This window comes from Teleopsis dalmanni, chromosome 2 (assembly GCF_002237135.1).
Source record: "Teleopsis dalmanni isolate 2A chromosome 2, ASM223713v2, whole genome shotgun sequence".
Taxonomy (NCBI): domain Eukaryota; kingdom Metazoa; phylum Arthropoda; class Insecta; order Diptera; family Diopsidae; genus Teleopsis; species Teleopsis dalmanni.
The window spans coordinates 145,428,684-145,446,003 of NC_051847.1; the positions used below are offsets into that span (position 1 = coordinate 145,428,684).

At 24.7% G+C, this 17,320-nt stretch overlaps 1 protein-coding gene and 2 non-coding genes across 3 annotated transcripts; 1 reads left to right on the forward strand and 2 right to left on the reverse strand.

The window, feature by feature from the left end:
* Nucleotides 1–2,858: 2,858 nt before the first annotated feature.
* On the reverse strand, nucleotides 2,859–2,978 carry LOC119686605. Its single transcript, XR_005253009.1, has one exon. It is a non-coding gene; the product is annotated as a U5 spliceosomal RNA (small nuclear RNA).
* Nucleotides 2,979–3,144: 166 nt separating this feature from the next.
* Nucleotides 3,145–3,339, forward strand: LOC119686545. Its single transcript, XR_005252966.1, has one exon. It is a non-coding gene; the product is annotated as a U2 spliceosomal RNA (small nuclear RNA).
* A 3,614-nt stretch (nucleotides 3,340–6,953) lies between these two features.
* LOC119682147 (turripeptide Gsg9.2) lies at nucleotides 6,954–15,962 on the reverse strand. The gene is made up of 3 exons (XM_038095512.1): nucleotides 14,893–15,962; nucleotides 7,115–7,294; nucleotides 6,954–7,049 (listed from the first exon to the last, which is right to left on the reverse strand). Exons 1-3 carry the CDS (start codon nucleotides 14,918–14,920, stop codon nucleotides 7,015–7,017), a joined length of 243 nt encoding a protein of 80 aa, XP_037951440.1. The 5' UTR covers nucleotides 14,921–15,962; the 3' UTR covers nucleotides 6,954–7,014.
* Nucleotides 15,963–17,320: the final 1,358 nt, after the last annotated feature.

The following is a 17,320-nucleotide window of genomic DNA, read 5'->3' on the forward strand; positions in this document are numbered from 1 at the left end:
GTATGTGAATTATTATTTTTCACTCTATTTTCAATTATTAACAGTTATAGTTCTTTCTCTATATTCAAATTTAAAAATTTGCACTATTTTCAAAATAGTTTCCCCGTTTTATTAAAGTCAACTATCACTGATATTTATTTAAAAAAAAATGTCCCTTTTTCGTTATCTCAACTGTATCTAAAAAAAACTTTATCTCTAAAAATGTATTTTACGCATAATTGCATTAGAAATGTCCCTTAATTTCAGCCATAGTTTCAACAAAATTAAGGCCATTTTTCTTAATTTCGTTCTAACCTTAAAACTAAATTTTTTATGGAAAAAACAACTTAATTTCGCTGAAACAAAGATGAAATTAAGATTTTTGCGAAATTAAGGTATGTCTGAACAAAGTATTAGGACAATATAATTTATAATAATTTTATCATTTTTAATAAAAAAGGTTCACAGATATTTTTGTCGTGTTAACACCATATTTAATTGCCTATAAATAAACTCAAAACTAAATTTTTGAAATTGATTGTATATAATATTACATTGTATTTATTAAATGCTGGAAGTTTGAATATATACTTCTTATTAGTTTTGAATTCCGTAATATATTTTTCGAGCAAAATATATTCAGTTACCTGTTTTGTGAATCACTGCCTCAGTTGTAAATTTATTTTTTTATTTTCCTATTTATTTATTTTAAAAATGCGTTAAAGGAAAAAACCCTTTTATTGCATCATCTTCAAACTGGCTTAAAAACTAACAAAAAAAAAAGATAAATAATATATACACAATAAATAATGAAGGAAAAAGATTATAAAAAATAAAAAAATGAAATTAAAAATAAAAATTTAGGATTAGAAATAAAATTAAAAATGTGCGTTTTCTTTTGGTTACTTCCTCAAAATTCTTTTATATGAATGAAAAGTGTAATTAAATTTTATTAGAGTTTAATTTAGTTTATATTAGACGGTCCTTATATATACAGTATAAAAGTTTTATATATATATATATTATATATATTATATTTTATACATACTTTAAATAATAATCATCATATTTTTAATAGACGTTTATATATATTTAGCACCTTTTTTGTGTACTTCTACTGATTCTACTGATTTCAAAAAATGTACTACCACTGCAAATATTTTAATAACAAAGTTTTCTCAAAAAATAAGTTTAAATATATCAAATTACGCAAAATTCGTAAATTTCATCTAGAGTAAAAACTAGTTTTTATTACTTTAATTTTATATTTTAGTTTTATTGTGTTTCATCGAATTCAACTAAACTATTCGATATATCGTAACATTTTTTTGTAAATTAATCCAAATTTTAACAGTAATCAGCTTGCATCTTCTGTTCATATGTCTTGCCGTTATTAAGTTCACATAATTTAACACATGTTAAACAAAGGATTGAAGGTTTAAAGACTCATGTTCATAGAGCTATCATAATCAAAAAATCTTCATGTCAATAAATTTAATTGAAAATATCCTTATCACTGCGGTTAACTTGAAGTAAATATTTTTTTAAATATATGTGAAGTTTTTTTATTTGAAAAATATTTGCAAATTATTTTATTTTATTTTATTTTATTTATATTTTTATTTTAATTTTATATAAAAAATATTTACAAGAGAATATGATATTCTACTCCGATCGCTCTGATAAATTCGTGATCTTATTATACGCTCTTTGTTCTGGTTTGGAAGTAACCATCATGTGGAAGTTGTGGATAGCCAAATTTTATTGCTAGAAATAAGAAGAGAGAAGGCGAGAACAAAGAACAGAAGGTAAAATTAAACACCAGTACAACATAGTAAAAACAACATTGTTGCGAATAACATTAGATTAGGTTTGGTTAGGTTATACTGGCGAACCCAAGGGGATCCACTTAAGCCTATAGGCTCATTGTGCTACTGTTTTATTAAAAACCCAGAATAACATTAAACTTAAGAACTTTTTCATTATAAAAAATACTATGTTATTATATTATCTAATAAATAATATTATTTTCTATATATATAAATAAATATTTATTTACCTATATTGATTTTTGATAAACTGCTAACAAAAACAATTATATGTTTTTGTAAAATTTTAGGTTTGAAAAAAAATTTTTAAGTTGAAAAAATAAGAATTCATATAAGAGTTTATTGGAGATATATAAATCCCATTTGCATTTCACCTACAGTGCAACTAACTTAAAATGTATAAAAATAACTAATTGATAACAAATGTTGTCCTTTGTCAGGGTCAAGCATTTTTTATATTTTGAATCATTGAAGCTCTCATATAATTTAACCCATTTTGCTAACAGTACTTGAAATTATGGACTATGGAAATTCATAAATAAATTATTCATAAATATTATTATATTCTTAAATGCGTTAATCATTTCGAAATTATAAGTTTTTAAATTTTTTATATATTAAAATTTAAAAATATTTTTTTGGTGAACGGTTTTAATCTATTATAATAGATATGCTTTCAGGAATACAGAAAAGTTTAAAATTGTTTTTAAAAAAATATCTGAAAAGTATGCAAAATATTTTTTATAAATCTTTGCAACTACAGGGTGTGATATAAATTGATTTTAGTTTCGTAATTCGTAATTTAAATATTTTATTTATAAACATTTTTTTATCTAAATTTTAATTTAAGTACATATTTAATTTTTTTTAATTATATATAGATATATCGTGTTTTGTACTATGTGTTTTATGTATATACCAGGGTTTGAAATTATTTTTACTATTTCCAATTATTTTGCTTGTTTTATTTTCGAAGTCAAAAATAATTGCAATTTCAAACCCTGAATAGAATATATATATTACAGAATATTGAATGCATTATTTATCTGCCCGGCTTTTTGAGCTAGGCATAACAAAAAATTACTATGTACTCAACATTACTCTACCCCCACGGAAATCTTTAGTAAAAGGCGAAAGATTCATTCGACAATTGAGGAAGAGTTAGAGTCAATAATATCAATATATTTGCGTAAGTCTCATTAAAATAATTATGAAAACTGATTGAGAATTATTTTATTAATATATGTAAAAAATTTTTCGTGGACTATTTAATTTATAATTCTTATTAAGTGAAAATTATATTTGTATGATATTACAACAAAAATAACTAAAATGTATCGCTTTTCGGCCGTATGGCTAAGATCAAAGTGTAGTATCTGTTCTTATCAGCTTAACATCTGATAGATCCACCATTGGTGGACAACAAATGTAAAACTGATTTTTGGAAACAGACAGAGAGTTTAGTAGCTTGCTCCATCTCTGTCATGGATTGATCTGGCATTCCAGTACAGCCAGTGTTGGCCCAATAATTAATACATTCAGAATATTTTAAATAGTTTACCAATATAAATAAGAAATTATTATATTGAATTTATTGAGCTTAAATTATTTATTATATAATTATTTAATTATATAAATATTGGGAAATGTATATATAAACTGTATATAAATGTATATAATATATATAATATATATAATATATATAATATATATAGAAATGTATATAAATGTATATAGAAGGAATAATTTTTTTATATATAAATGTTCCCAGGCATTATTTGACTGTTTTTATCAAATTTGAAAAAGTTTGAAACCGCATCGGTTACTTGTTTTATTAGCAATGGATAAGTTTTTGGATTTGTGTCTTCTAAGATTCCTTTTTCTAAAGCAAAATTTTTAGCAACGGTAATTATGCATTTTGTACCGTTAAGTCGTGACCGTAATAATTTATTTTGTGGTATTATGGTGCGTATGAATAACGTGTAGGACACCTGACAAATTAATTTTTTTAATTAGAATTTATTGATTAATCTGAATAACAAGTAAAAGGGAAAAATTTGTGTGACACATATTTTTTTTTCTTGAACTGGAAAATCGTGTGTATGTGTTTGGTGTGATGTGAAGGATAAATTAATTATTAAAAGACAATATCGGTCTAAAATTTTTGGGTTTTTTGTAGAATTTTATTACTAATCGAAATCAAAAATGTTATATAAGAATATTTGTAGTATATTCTTTGAAAATTCATTCAATGGGAAAAAAAAATATTAAAAAATTTCAAAAAGTAATGCCATCTGGAAAATTGTTATTTCGCAGTAAAATTTAAAACTGACTCTAAATAAAATATAAAAAATGAAAATTCCAGGGAGATGTTTTGAGAAAATTTTTTTTTGAAATTTAACGGTTAATATTAATACTTAAATATAAATAGTTTTAATTGTTTAAACAATTTCTTAAAAGTTTAATCAATTATCTTTAAAACGCATTAAATTTCAGGTTCCTACCATTTATAAAGCCTGAAATATAACCATTTGGAGATGTGTCCACAGTGCCAATTCTCAAATCCCGTGGATCCATCTTTCCTAGGAAAAAAATTATAAAATTTATTCCCGATATACGGGTTTTCTTATTTCATGAAAGGAGTTCATGAAAAATTTTTAAGCAAATCGTGATGAGGTCAATTTTTGCCAAAATACGTCCGGTTAGTAAAAGAATGACCGATATACAAAAATTTTTACCGCTAGTTGTCAATACTTGTTTGATCTCTAATACTCATAGATTCTAAGTTCATGCGTTTTTCTTATTTTATTAAGATGACTTTTATTAAGATTTTGATTATTAAAATGACATGATTTTTTTAATTATAACTATTATAACTATTGTATATTATTGAAACCTTACGATTCTCTGTATATCTTATATACCATAAAACATTAAATAATTTTGTTAGTTTTGTTCTTGTTTGATCTCTACGTACATTTAATTCAATGCTTTTATATTGCTTTAAATATATCAGAAACAAGGAAACCTATTATTTTTATAAATTTTCTTAACAGAACACATTCAAAACCTATTATTTTTACAAATTTAAGAGACTTTACTATTTATTTCCAGCAACTGGGGTCATACTTAGAGATATTGACGAATTCAAGCAATAATTCCTATTTTTTTAAAAATTTGGCATTTCTAATTTTATTTGATAGGTTATTTTAAAGGAAATAATATTTATTACCATTAAAGAACTCATTTCAAATAATATTCTGGTAACGCCGAAAATATTGCCAAGCAAAAATCATGAGGAGTTGGCAGTGTTCTTTGACAAAGTTATATTAAAAATGTTATTGCTTACATTTACCTATTAATTATTTACTAACTGCTGTCCTTCTCTCCAAGTGGAGCATAGGGACTCGTCTATTACCTATACATAGTACCAAAAAATTAATAAAGTAAAACACCGCATGTAACTGCAAATTTACTCTGGAATAGTAATGCTACATTAATAGCTCACATCTCAAGTCACTAAAACAATAAGCAGCACTTCAATATTAAATAATAAGATTTAAGTGCAGTCTACTATATATTATTAATAAAAGACGAATTATCATTAAAACATTTGACGATTACAAATATTCCTTTATATTTATTAGTATCAAATTAATGTTATACTAAGGACGTGTGCGAGTTAGGCTAAGTTGATGCTAAATCAAATGGGAAATTTTTTGGGATTTTTTAAATTGCACATATTTAGCCATTTATCAACACGTATCGACACATCACTACATTATCGGCACAACTTAGAATTTCCCTCATTTAGAACGCAACTTAGCCTAACTCGCACACGACCTAAATGAATGAATACATCCATTTAAACGTAAGGGACAAAAACGAAGTCGGTTGAAAATGTAATATACAGTTTGTCATTACTAATGACTTATAGGAATGTGAGATTATACATTATATCCAAAAGAAATTTGAACTGAAGATAAAAAAAAGTTCCCAAACCTTTTTCACTCTCTTGCTCTTTTATTTTAATGGAAAAAGGTTCCATTAACCAGGTAATTTAGTACTGAATATTATATGTCATATGATATACTACCTGGTAATCAATCTCGAAGCACCGATTTGTTGTTAATCTTTAAGGACGAGTGCGAGTTAGGTTAAGTTGCGTTCTAAATGAGGGAAATTCTAAGTTGTGCCGATAATGTAGTGATGTGTCAATACAAAAAAATCCCAAAAAATTTCACATTTGGTTCAGCATCCACTTAGCCTAATTCACACACGTCCTAAGTTTTAATCTATATAACTGATAAACTTTAAGAATATATTTATTAAACAATGAGTTGAATTTTTAGCATAGTCAGTTTACTTAATCTTCTTACAAATAATTTACAGTGATAATATTTAACTAACATTACAACTACAGATTCGAATATTGTTTTGCTTTTGTTTCTGAATTTTTTTAAATTTATTATTTATATCTAGAACTAACTAGAACTCTAACTTTTTCATAACAAATAAAATATGATTCTTCGAATCAATAATTGATAAATAGGCAATTAATAAAAATTTACTATTGTTGCGATTCTTCTAAATAATATAATTAATTTGAACTCTTCCGTTCGAGTTTTAAAAGACGCGCATGTATTTTTAAATCAATTAATTATTATGAAAACAATATATAAATGATGTCATAGTTATAAAAAATAACTAAGCAAAAAAACCTCCAATGGTTTTCGAATGTGTATCTGTAGAGTTTGTTCCTATTGCTCATATCAACCCGAAACAATAATTGATAAGGAATTTAATACTTGCTTGAGTTAAAAGTCAATGCCAAAATTTGAGTGCGTATAAAAGAGACTTTTGTTTTCTAATTTAGTATATCATTTATTCAGCTTTATTGTTATAAATCAAATCTTAAGAATATCACACAAATACCACACAAATTTTTTAAGGACTTTCTTATATGGCATTTTAAGTATTTTTGTTTTTCTATGCCAAAACTAATTAAATAATTTGTAAATTAATTTAAATTTTTTCGTAACTATTTTTAACATAAAAGTAATTTTTAAGTGATAAATGTATTCACAATTGTATATTATTATATATTTAAATATATATATATATATATTTATACACATATATTTAAATTACATTTATTAATGTATATTGAATGCATATGATTTTAAATTCATTATGTTGTTAGCATCTAGGGACATTCGCCATCGGCCGTCTTCTGGAAAACTGTAAATAAACAAAACACAAACAGTAACTCATAAGGTGAAGAGTTCAATACTATCTGAACTTACATTGTTGTCGAAGACAGTTTTCAATTTTCATAATGCATAAGTTGGTAAAGGTTTTTGTTTCTCCAGCATCATTTGTGCAACATACTGGCTTAAAGTCCTGTACATCACAATTAAATTGACATTTTAAGTTTGGGTCTCCATGAGGTTGCGAATGTACCAAAGTGCAGGCGTAAATAGCCACTGTAAATAATACATATACATAAATAAAATAAGTATTTCAAATACATTACATAAAATAGAATAATATATGAAATAATTTTTTGTAGTTTTTAAACAATTTTTAGCAGGGTCCTATTAACATACACTATACCATACCATAGCACAGACACGAAATTCATTTCATTTACAAGATTTAGAAATATTTGAAAGAATTGTTTTTTCGAGTATAGTTAACGTGATGCAAATGCATTACTATGAAAATATATTTTTGATTTTATAAAAAATTCTTTGATATACAATACTGAAAATTATTAGCAGTTCTTAAGATCAAAATGGATTTATTATATTTCTTTATTATTACATTATTACGACATTTCTTTATCGACCAGCTACAAGTGCATGTAAAAACGAACAGTTTTTGTTTGTAAATAAATTTCTGAATATAAAAATTTAAGCATATATTGGAATTAAATAAAGAGTTATGGCTCACTTTCAATGTGACCACACCAGTGTAAAGAAGACTTTATTACTATCACAAATAATATATATTTTTCATTAAATAGACGAATTAATTTTTATATAACCAAACATAAAAAAATTTTAGTAATAAATTTAGGATATATTTTACAAACTATATTTAAAAATTTTTAAAACAGACTACAAATTGAGTCTATTTTCTTTAAAAATCTATAGTTTGAAATATATTTGTCGCATAAAAACAACGACTTTGCAGTTTTTTATTTCTAATTTTTTGATTCTAAACACATTTAAAAATACTTCATATGGCACATCAAATATTTAGTTTGATTAATATATAATTAATATTTATATATATAAATGAATAAGTATCGCCTCATAATGTGACGATACTATAATACACTTAAGATACTTAATAGCATGTTAAAACTAAAATAAATTTTATATTATAATTTATAGTTATTTTATATTAATCAGCACTGGGGTATTTTATTCATATTTCTAGGTATAACGATTTTTGATATTCGTTTTGTGTTAAGCGTTATATTTCAGTATACTGTATAATTATATATAGTACACACCTTAATAAGTTTATAAATTATTTTGTATTTCATAGCTACTTCTTCTCTAAGAGTTATACTAAAAGCATTTGCAAATACTGAAAAAAAATTTTTAAAAAATATTTGAAAATTGTAGTTCATTACCCTATTGAAGACAAAATAAGAATAATAAATATTTTCATTTAAAACGCAAAAAGTAATATTAATTTATTTTTCAAAAAATGAAATATTTTAAAATATTTTATATAATTTTTAACTTAGAAATCGTTTTTTACTTAACAAAAAGTATAGATGTGCGAAATGTGCTAAATGAATTATTTGTAACACGCGCACCCAATAACTACAAATCCAATAGCATAAAATATTTAACATTTAATCGGCAGATGCGATTTCTATAAACAAAAATACATAAACATAAGTATCTCAAAAATCAAAAAAAAAATTTGAAAAAATTTAATAGAAACCATTAAAAAAAATCAGAAAAAATTAAATTGATATGCGAAAAATGTACTACGGCAGCGATAAAGTATGTGATTTATATATATCAATATAAACATAAATTTATGTGTATTCTCTAGTGATCACATTATTATTTTTATACGTTATAAAATTTTAATTTATATTCAGCAGACAATTTCGTTCGCCCCGAACAGATACACGCTAGACCAATTGGCGTCAATCGTGCAAACAAAAAACGAACCGATCATTTACTTGTTCACTTTTAATGCCTGAAAGCCTGATATATACTCAGTCTGTTGTTGAATGTAGATCCATCCATTCAACTTTAGTATGCGTATGCGCTGCACAATTTACGTGCTTTAATAAGATTAATATGAATCGGAGAGAGAAAAATATTAATAAAATTCCAAACATGATTATTGAAAACTATTATGGCACTATTTTATTTATTTTAAAATGTTTTTGATTGAATGTTGAGTCAGCTTAAATTAAAATAAATATTTTAATCTATTTTATTTTAATAGATGCGTAATTGTCATTTCATATTTATTCATTTCAAAAGTGCTAGGAAAATAAATGAGGGTGTGAGGGTGAAATTTCTTTAGTTATGTGGATTACATTTTATATTATATATTTTTTTTTTTCATAAACATATAGTTTTTACTCTGTAATAGGTTTTGATATATAAATATTGTTTTTTGTTCTGATTTTATTAATGAGCTCAACTACTTACGGAGTAGTATTGTTTATGAATAAGAAATTTTTCAATGTAGCTGAGCATTTTCTTAATACACACACACGTTTATACAAAAAAAATTATAATTTATATTTTCACCGACCTCTAGTCTATAAACCTGTCGAATGAGATCATTCTTCCTAGCGTGGTAGCGATGTGTTTCAGGATGTCCTTACAAGTTTTTTGGATGGCTTTTCTTTTATCGGTAAACGCATTCCGCAAGGGTAAGATTTGTACGGTACTAAATCAGTTGGATATGAGAAGTAGTTGATTTAACATTTATTTGCCTATTATGCTTAAAAACTTTAGCTTATTTCCAAATAAGGTGCATTTGAAAATAATCATGAGTTTTGTTCTATAAGCATAGAAGAAAATTTAATGAAATCCGTTAATTATGATATGAAATGCAAATATTTGATAAATGATGTTTATTCTTTTATATGGTCTTTTGCATTATTAAAATATTTTTGCATATTGTTTATTTATTTAGGAGCGGCAAAACTTATAAGTCCGGGGTGCCAAATCTTCAAATATGCTACTGACTGTAATTCTTGTGGTTTAGGTTGTAAAACTAAAATAAGAGTGTTAAATAACTAACATGTTTTCAACAAGATATTTATGTAAAAACAATTAATTATTTTTGTTAAGTTTTTATTATATTTTTTAATTGTATTATTGTTACGACAACTCTTTTTTGTTTTGGAACTGCTTCAACTACTTTTATTTAACCAGAAACAACGAACATACTTCGACTCAATCAAAATCAACTCGCCAGAAACTAAAGTAGATTTGTATATATCATATTTTCTAGGCTCGAAAAAGCATTTCATTTTACTGAAAAATCTTAATTAATTAAAGCTTTATTAAAGCTTTTAAAAAGATAGAATTCATCATTTGGTAGTCAACATAAAAATTAACACAAAAATTCTTATAAACTTAAGAATAAATGAGTTTTGAAAAAGTTAAGTAACAATATATGGATAAGTCTGATTGGACTTAATGATAGCAGATTTATAAGAATAAAGGTCATTCGACACTGAATAATGCGTATTATATATCTTTATGTTTGTGCGGCATACTTAATTACCCATACATGGAAGAGTATTGCGGTTTTTGTTCAATTTAGTCCAGTTGTCATTTAAAAACTTTTAAGTTAATCGTTAGTGTTTTAAATGCAGACGATCATTAAAAATTTACACGTAAATAAAAAACATCACCCCAAAAAACATATCTTTTATTTCAGGATATATGTTTTATCCTTTATTTATATCATTTTGAAAGAGGTAAAATGAATTATTATCCTTATTCCGTATAATTATTCAACAAAAATTCTATATTCAAAAAATTTTAAAGAAAATATGATTACATGCCAAATATTATCATCTGTGAAGGTGAAGATGAAGGTGAAGATACTATCATCATTTATAGTTTAGATTAAACAAAACCTATTAAAAAATCTTTTTATTTAGTTATATTATTGATTTATAAGATTTATTGATTTATACTATTCACCATGTCTACACCTCAATTAATTATATAGATGGGAACTGTGGGATCGTGTGGTAGATTTTCTACTGTAGTAAAAATTCTAGATTCATTTACATTTACATTTATTCTAATTATCACTTTTATGAAAAAATTTATTATATATGAAATGACATTTTGAAATTCTTGTCAATAGGTAATATTTTGAAATAATTTAACAAGAAAAATCTCTTAAGATATGAACGCTTGTATGTTATTATTAATGCAAATAATTCTCTGCAGAGATGATATAGGAATAAAATGTTAATATATATAATAATTTGAAACTTAAAATCAATTGAATATTTATAATCTTCAACTCTCAGATAGTTGTCTTGAAATTTGTATTATTGTAGTAGTCAAGTAACAGCAGTATGTCTACATATTAAAATGCTCCTATCGGTTTCGATTTTAATAATATTACCTTTGTTATCCTTAAAAACTTCGATGATCAGGCTAAGTTGAAATAGCAGCCTTGTGCACTAAACTGAGCTCAAGTAATGAACCGTTATGATACGATTGCTTTGGTTAATGTCACTAAATAAATAAAAAAGTGACAAAAAAACTTGGAACTTGAGCACGGAAAGTTTGTGCCGCCTTGACCACTTGTGGTAAAACACGATTAGTTATCGCTTCTAATTTGACAGGCAAGACTTCTAAGCCTGGCACTTGGCGTCTAAACAAATTATTATTTCCTAAGACCAATCATGATGAGTACTTGCAATACTCGAAACAGTGTTGTGTGGTCAGCAGAATTTCAATAAATTAACTACATTTTTTTGTTCTTTTTTTTCTTTGCTATTCGAAACCCTCTAAATTTTATAAAAAAATAAATAAATATTTATTAAATTAGTTAACCATATTTAACATATGAGTTAGCAAATCGAAAAAAAATATTTTTTAATTTATTTTATTATATGTGAAAATTAAATTTTTTTATTGTTTTTAAAGTTTATATTTACATTGTAGGAATTAATATTAGTACATACACTTAATGTCTTCATTCATCTTTTATACAATATTATAAAAATTTTTAAAATTGTTTATCAAAGAAAATAAAATCTTTGTTTTGAATTATAATAAAATTATTTTACTAGATGATTCACACAATTCTGTGGGAATTTATCGAATATTAAAAAACATAAAAAAAAAATTTTAGTTACAGCTATAGAGTAAAGCTCGGTTGACGCATGTACTGGGTGATAATTCTTAGCAGACTTCATTCATTGTAAAATAATGTCATAATCTCAATTCTTTGAAAATGTTGTTTACTAAATTAGTCGTACACGTTATTTAAGATTAGTAAAGAGTGATTAGTTAATTGAACCTTGTAATTATTTCAATTGTAAAAAGAGTATTTCATTTGAAGCATTGTAGGTTGCTTAATCAATGAGATCACTTGAGTATGTTCTTAAAAAGGTTTATTTATATTTAATATTTTTAAATTCTCTCTTTACAAATGCATTACATATTAATTTGATTTTTATTTCTCGATACTTCTTATTATTATTTATTTTACTTTTACAGTCTGTTAGCGGCTAACAATGTAGGTAATTTAACATTCACTTTAAGCTAGGTATTATATAAAAGCATCTTAACAAAAATTAAAAATTTTGGTTTCTACTTTATTTTATACCTAAAAACGAGTAAGGTGAATTTTTTATTAATTTATTATAAACTTGAAGCTTCCCCACTAAAGAGTCACATAGCATTGCAGATCGAATGGTTTAGTTTTTTAGGATGACGGCTGGTAACTTTTTGCATTACAATAGTAAATTTTATGATGTTCGCAATGCAGTTTCCACTATAATAACCACCTAATCAAACTACTCCAGGTTTTCTTCTTTAAGGCAACATGAGAAGGATTGCAAAAAAATTCATGATACACTTACAAATTTCTTACATCTTACGTGAAAATATGCATTTATCAAGCTTTTTATTAAAGTTATTGCCTATATAATAATTTAAGTGACTTTTATGTTACTCTGTATCAATAAATTAACATTAATAGAAATATTTGTTTCAAATTTCCACAAGTTCTGACTTAAATCAGTTTTGAACTACAATCTGTAACTTTTTACCATAATTGAACATTGCGGTTCTATATAAAGAAAACGGCGAACCAAATTAATTGTTAAGAGCATCCTCAAACTACTTAATCGAAACGTTTCAGTTTTGTAATAAATAACTTAAGAATATATAAGTGCATGAATAAAATTGCTAATTCATATAAATTGCGGAATTAAACCATAATTTGTTCTTATATATATTGAAATGGATTTTAAAATTTATAAATATATATGTTAGCCTATATATGTTACAAATATATATGTTAGCCTATAATGTTATAATATAATGTTATAAATATATATGTTAGCCTACAATTTATTCGAATATTAGGAATGCAGAAGAATCCACGCCTTTAAGTAAATCTTGAAATATATTAGAAAGTTGACAAAAGATCAGTGTCGTAATTAATAATATAGACGTTTTTGTGGATAAAGTTATAAGAGAGACTTTAAGCATAATTACAGGATTGTATTTGTCAACTGGTTCATACTTATTAAGTTTTTGAACAATGTTATTGGAACATGTACTTACAAATCTATAAATGTAGAACTATACGGGTTAAATATTTTTTTTCTTTGCAGAATTCATGTATAATAAATCCATCTTTGCACATAAAATGGCTAATATACAATATATTGTTTTATACATTGAGAAAGGATGTATTCCCCTAAAATGACACTACAAGAAATGCTATTTGTAGAGCAAATACAATAGTATAGTTCAAGTTTACAAGTTCACAGATAACATAAGTTTTCATAGTGCACACGAAAACAAAATAATAAAAAATAAGAAATGATAAAAATATATAAATAAAAATATATAAATAAAAATATATATTTAATTATTTATAGTCATTGCCATTAATACTGCATACTTTTAATTAATATTTTGTTTAATTTCTTTAAGAAATTATAAATACGAAGCACTAGTGCTAGTGTATTCAATTTAGACCAAAGGTTCCCAACATGGGGCTTACAATTACCTTACATGAAAAATGTATTTTATATTTTTGTTTTTAGAAATATTCGGCACGCCAGTGTGAGTTATATTTTATATTCAAAAATAAGAGTTATTTTTGATATTAATATTTATAAGGCAAAAATAATTGTTATTTGTGCGTTTAAAAATAAAAAGCAGACTGTAAGAGTTATTTCTGCGTGAAAAAATAAAAGGCAGATAATAATAATTATTTTTGTTGAATGTAATATAAAGCAAATTTAATTATTATTTTTTGAGTTTCATTTTAAAGCGCTCATATATAAAAAGCATGTATAATATTAGGGATGAAAGTTGTTAGAATGATAACTATATACTTAAATATGAGTTGAGACAACTTCTAACTATTATAACTATTACTTTCGGTCCTTGAGCTATAACAACGTGTTTAGGTATGTAAACTGAATTTTTAAAAGTACTTAATTTAAAATTATGTTTTATTTTATTACTTTAGTTATCATTTTATTTGTATTATTTGTCTATACATCTAAAATTTACTTCAGATTTAAATACTTTTTTATAATTCACAAGTTTATAATCGCAATTTTAATTTTATTAAACAAGTGTATTAAAAAAACAATATTTAATATATTTGGAATATATGTACATTTAAATATAATATTTTATAAATACTATTACAAAATTTAAAAAATAACGTTATTGCAAGCCTAAATATGGCAAAATGTAAGTTATGCAGATGATTTTGGTTCAGAAATGTTCAATTTTTTAAAACTAATAATTTTAATTGTTTTAAATATTTTTAAATTAAGGTAAAAAAGTAATAAAAAATCACTTACACGCAAGAAACAATAAAAAAAATTTCATTTTGTCTGCTTGTATCTTCCAGCAATCTAAATAATCCAGTTTAAATTTTAATTGACGCACTTGATAAGCTTTATATATTTTGATTGACAATTATGTGAACTTTTTTAAGTTATTTATGAAACAATTAAATTTTTAGATTAAAATCCCATTTAAATGATAAAGCACTGTATTAATATCCGGTTTTCAACAACTTAATTTCGGTTTATTACCAATATTGTTGTATAGATTTAACTTTGTATTTAACAATTAAATTTTCAAAAATTTAAAGACGTGCTCCAATTTCCACTTGAAAGTATTGCGAAAGTTGAATTACTTTTTAAACGTACCACGCCACGGTTGAATGCATACTAAAACTATTGAACAGTCAAAGATCGATGATCGATGTTTGCTTTGCACCAAACTTGAGTTATTTTTCAGTTAATTTTTTTTGACTTTTTTTTAAATTTCCAAGCGAAAAAATTATCAATAAAAAAAATGTCTAAAATAATGCCTCTAACATATCCTCGGTATGAAGGCATATATTAGATACAAGTTTATGCCAGTAACTGCTGGATACACAAAAATCTTGATATGCGTCAAGATACAATAACTTGGATCAATCGATCGATCAAATTGCCGCTCTAAAGACACCAGATAAATGATGTACGTACGACAACAACGCAAAGAATCACAAATGCTCGAAAAGAGTTTGTTAGTTTTATAGAATTTTTTCTGCTAGCGAAGATACAGATACAAAATCAATACAGATATAAACACACGAACACATAGCAAATTATGAATAAAATGTTTTATTAAAATTGCTGTAGTTTCTATTTTTTTTTATTATCTTAAAATTGCTGAAAAAATATCAGTTGAAAAATATGTTGTGACTTGAATTATTAAATGCGAGAGAGCACGGATTTCTAAGTATCTTAGAAATAGTTTTCCATATGATGTGTGAAGTTTGCAGTGTTAAAATTATTTTAATACTTTTTGCGTGTTGGGTTTGGGTGTCAGGATTTCTTGCATTAATTAAACTTAAAAATATTTAATTTTATGTTATAATTTATTTTCTTATTTTTTTTTAATATATTTAAAGATATTATGTAGATGTTGCAGTAATTTTACACAAAATTTTAACTTTTTCCATATTTCATTCAAATAAAATATTCTTGATTGAAATTTTTAAATAATTTTATTTTAACAAATTCCGTTCCATATCTTTAATTCATTATGAATGCCTTCGCGTACCGTTTTAAACTGTTGAACATCTTCAGCTGAATTAATCGCATAAGTCTAAATAAATTTTGATAAGATTCTTGCTTTATATATATTTTAAAAAAATATATATTTATTTTAAATAGAAATCACCGCATTGCTTTGCGTTAAAGCAATTGAACTGGGAAATACTAAGGAAATGCAGATAGCAGTGTACAATATGTAAAACCATGTATATAAAATTGTATGGATGTGCAATTAACTCATGTTCTATAAACGTTTATAAACTATATTGTTTATAAATCAGTTCATTATTTTATTTATTTTTTACATTTTCTTTTTTTTCTTCATTTGCTGACCACACACATTTTTATATTGACTCATGCCATGTCTGATCATCATCAAACTGTCAAGACTTTGATTCTTGGCAATCACACTGTACAGTGGTCTGCCTGATGAGTCTAATCATTCATTGAATGTATTTTTTGTTGTTTAGGCCTTAAATTTTCTTTTTGAGTTAATTTTCAAAAATTTATTATGAATTCCACACATTCTTTTATAAAAGAATTTTAATGTTTTTTATGTTCGAAACTTAAAGTCATAGTCATTTTTTCGGCACGCACAAAACTATTTTCAAATTTAAAAAAAAATATTTTTTGGCAACGCATCAGATTGTCTGTTGGAAATTTTTGTTGAACTTAAGATTTAGTATATTTTTTTCATCAATGTGAATATCTAATTTTAGTTATCAAAAGGAGTGCCACTATTTCACAGATATTCAATAATTAGTTACTTGTAAAAATTAGTAATTATGTTAAGTATCAATAACATAAATTGAGATTTTACTTAATATTAGTAATAAAAACCATCATATAACACGATAACACGATTAACTGTCGTTATGAAATATCTCACAATCACGTATGAACCAAGCGTTCAATCCTAATTTTTTGATTTTATAGTAAATGTCCTCAATAATAAGATTAAGCCAATTAAACGATAAAATTTGTTGGAGCGATAAAAACTTTATTGCAGAACTTATATTAATTAATTTCAAAATATTTTTCCACTCTTTGTTCTATGGGGTAGATCGATTCGTGATCATACATTATCTTGTTCTACAATATTAAGTAAAAAAGATTATCTATAGTAGAAAAAGCGATGAAACTTTTTTCTATGTTTCAAGAGCTACTTTAGCTACCA

Coding starts and splice junctions, on each gene's coding strand:
- LOC119682147 (XM_038095512.1), bottom strand. CDS start 14,920: ATGAAATTTTTTTTATTGTTTCTTGCGT. Junction 7,295..14,892: donor TTTTTTATTGTTTCTTGCGT/GTAAGTGATTTT, acceptor TATTATTTACAG/TGGCTATTTACGCCTGCACT. Junction 7,050..7,114: donor AAACTGTCTTCGACAACAAT/GTAAGTTCAGAT, acceptor GTTTATTTACAG/TTTTCCAGAAGACGGCCGAT.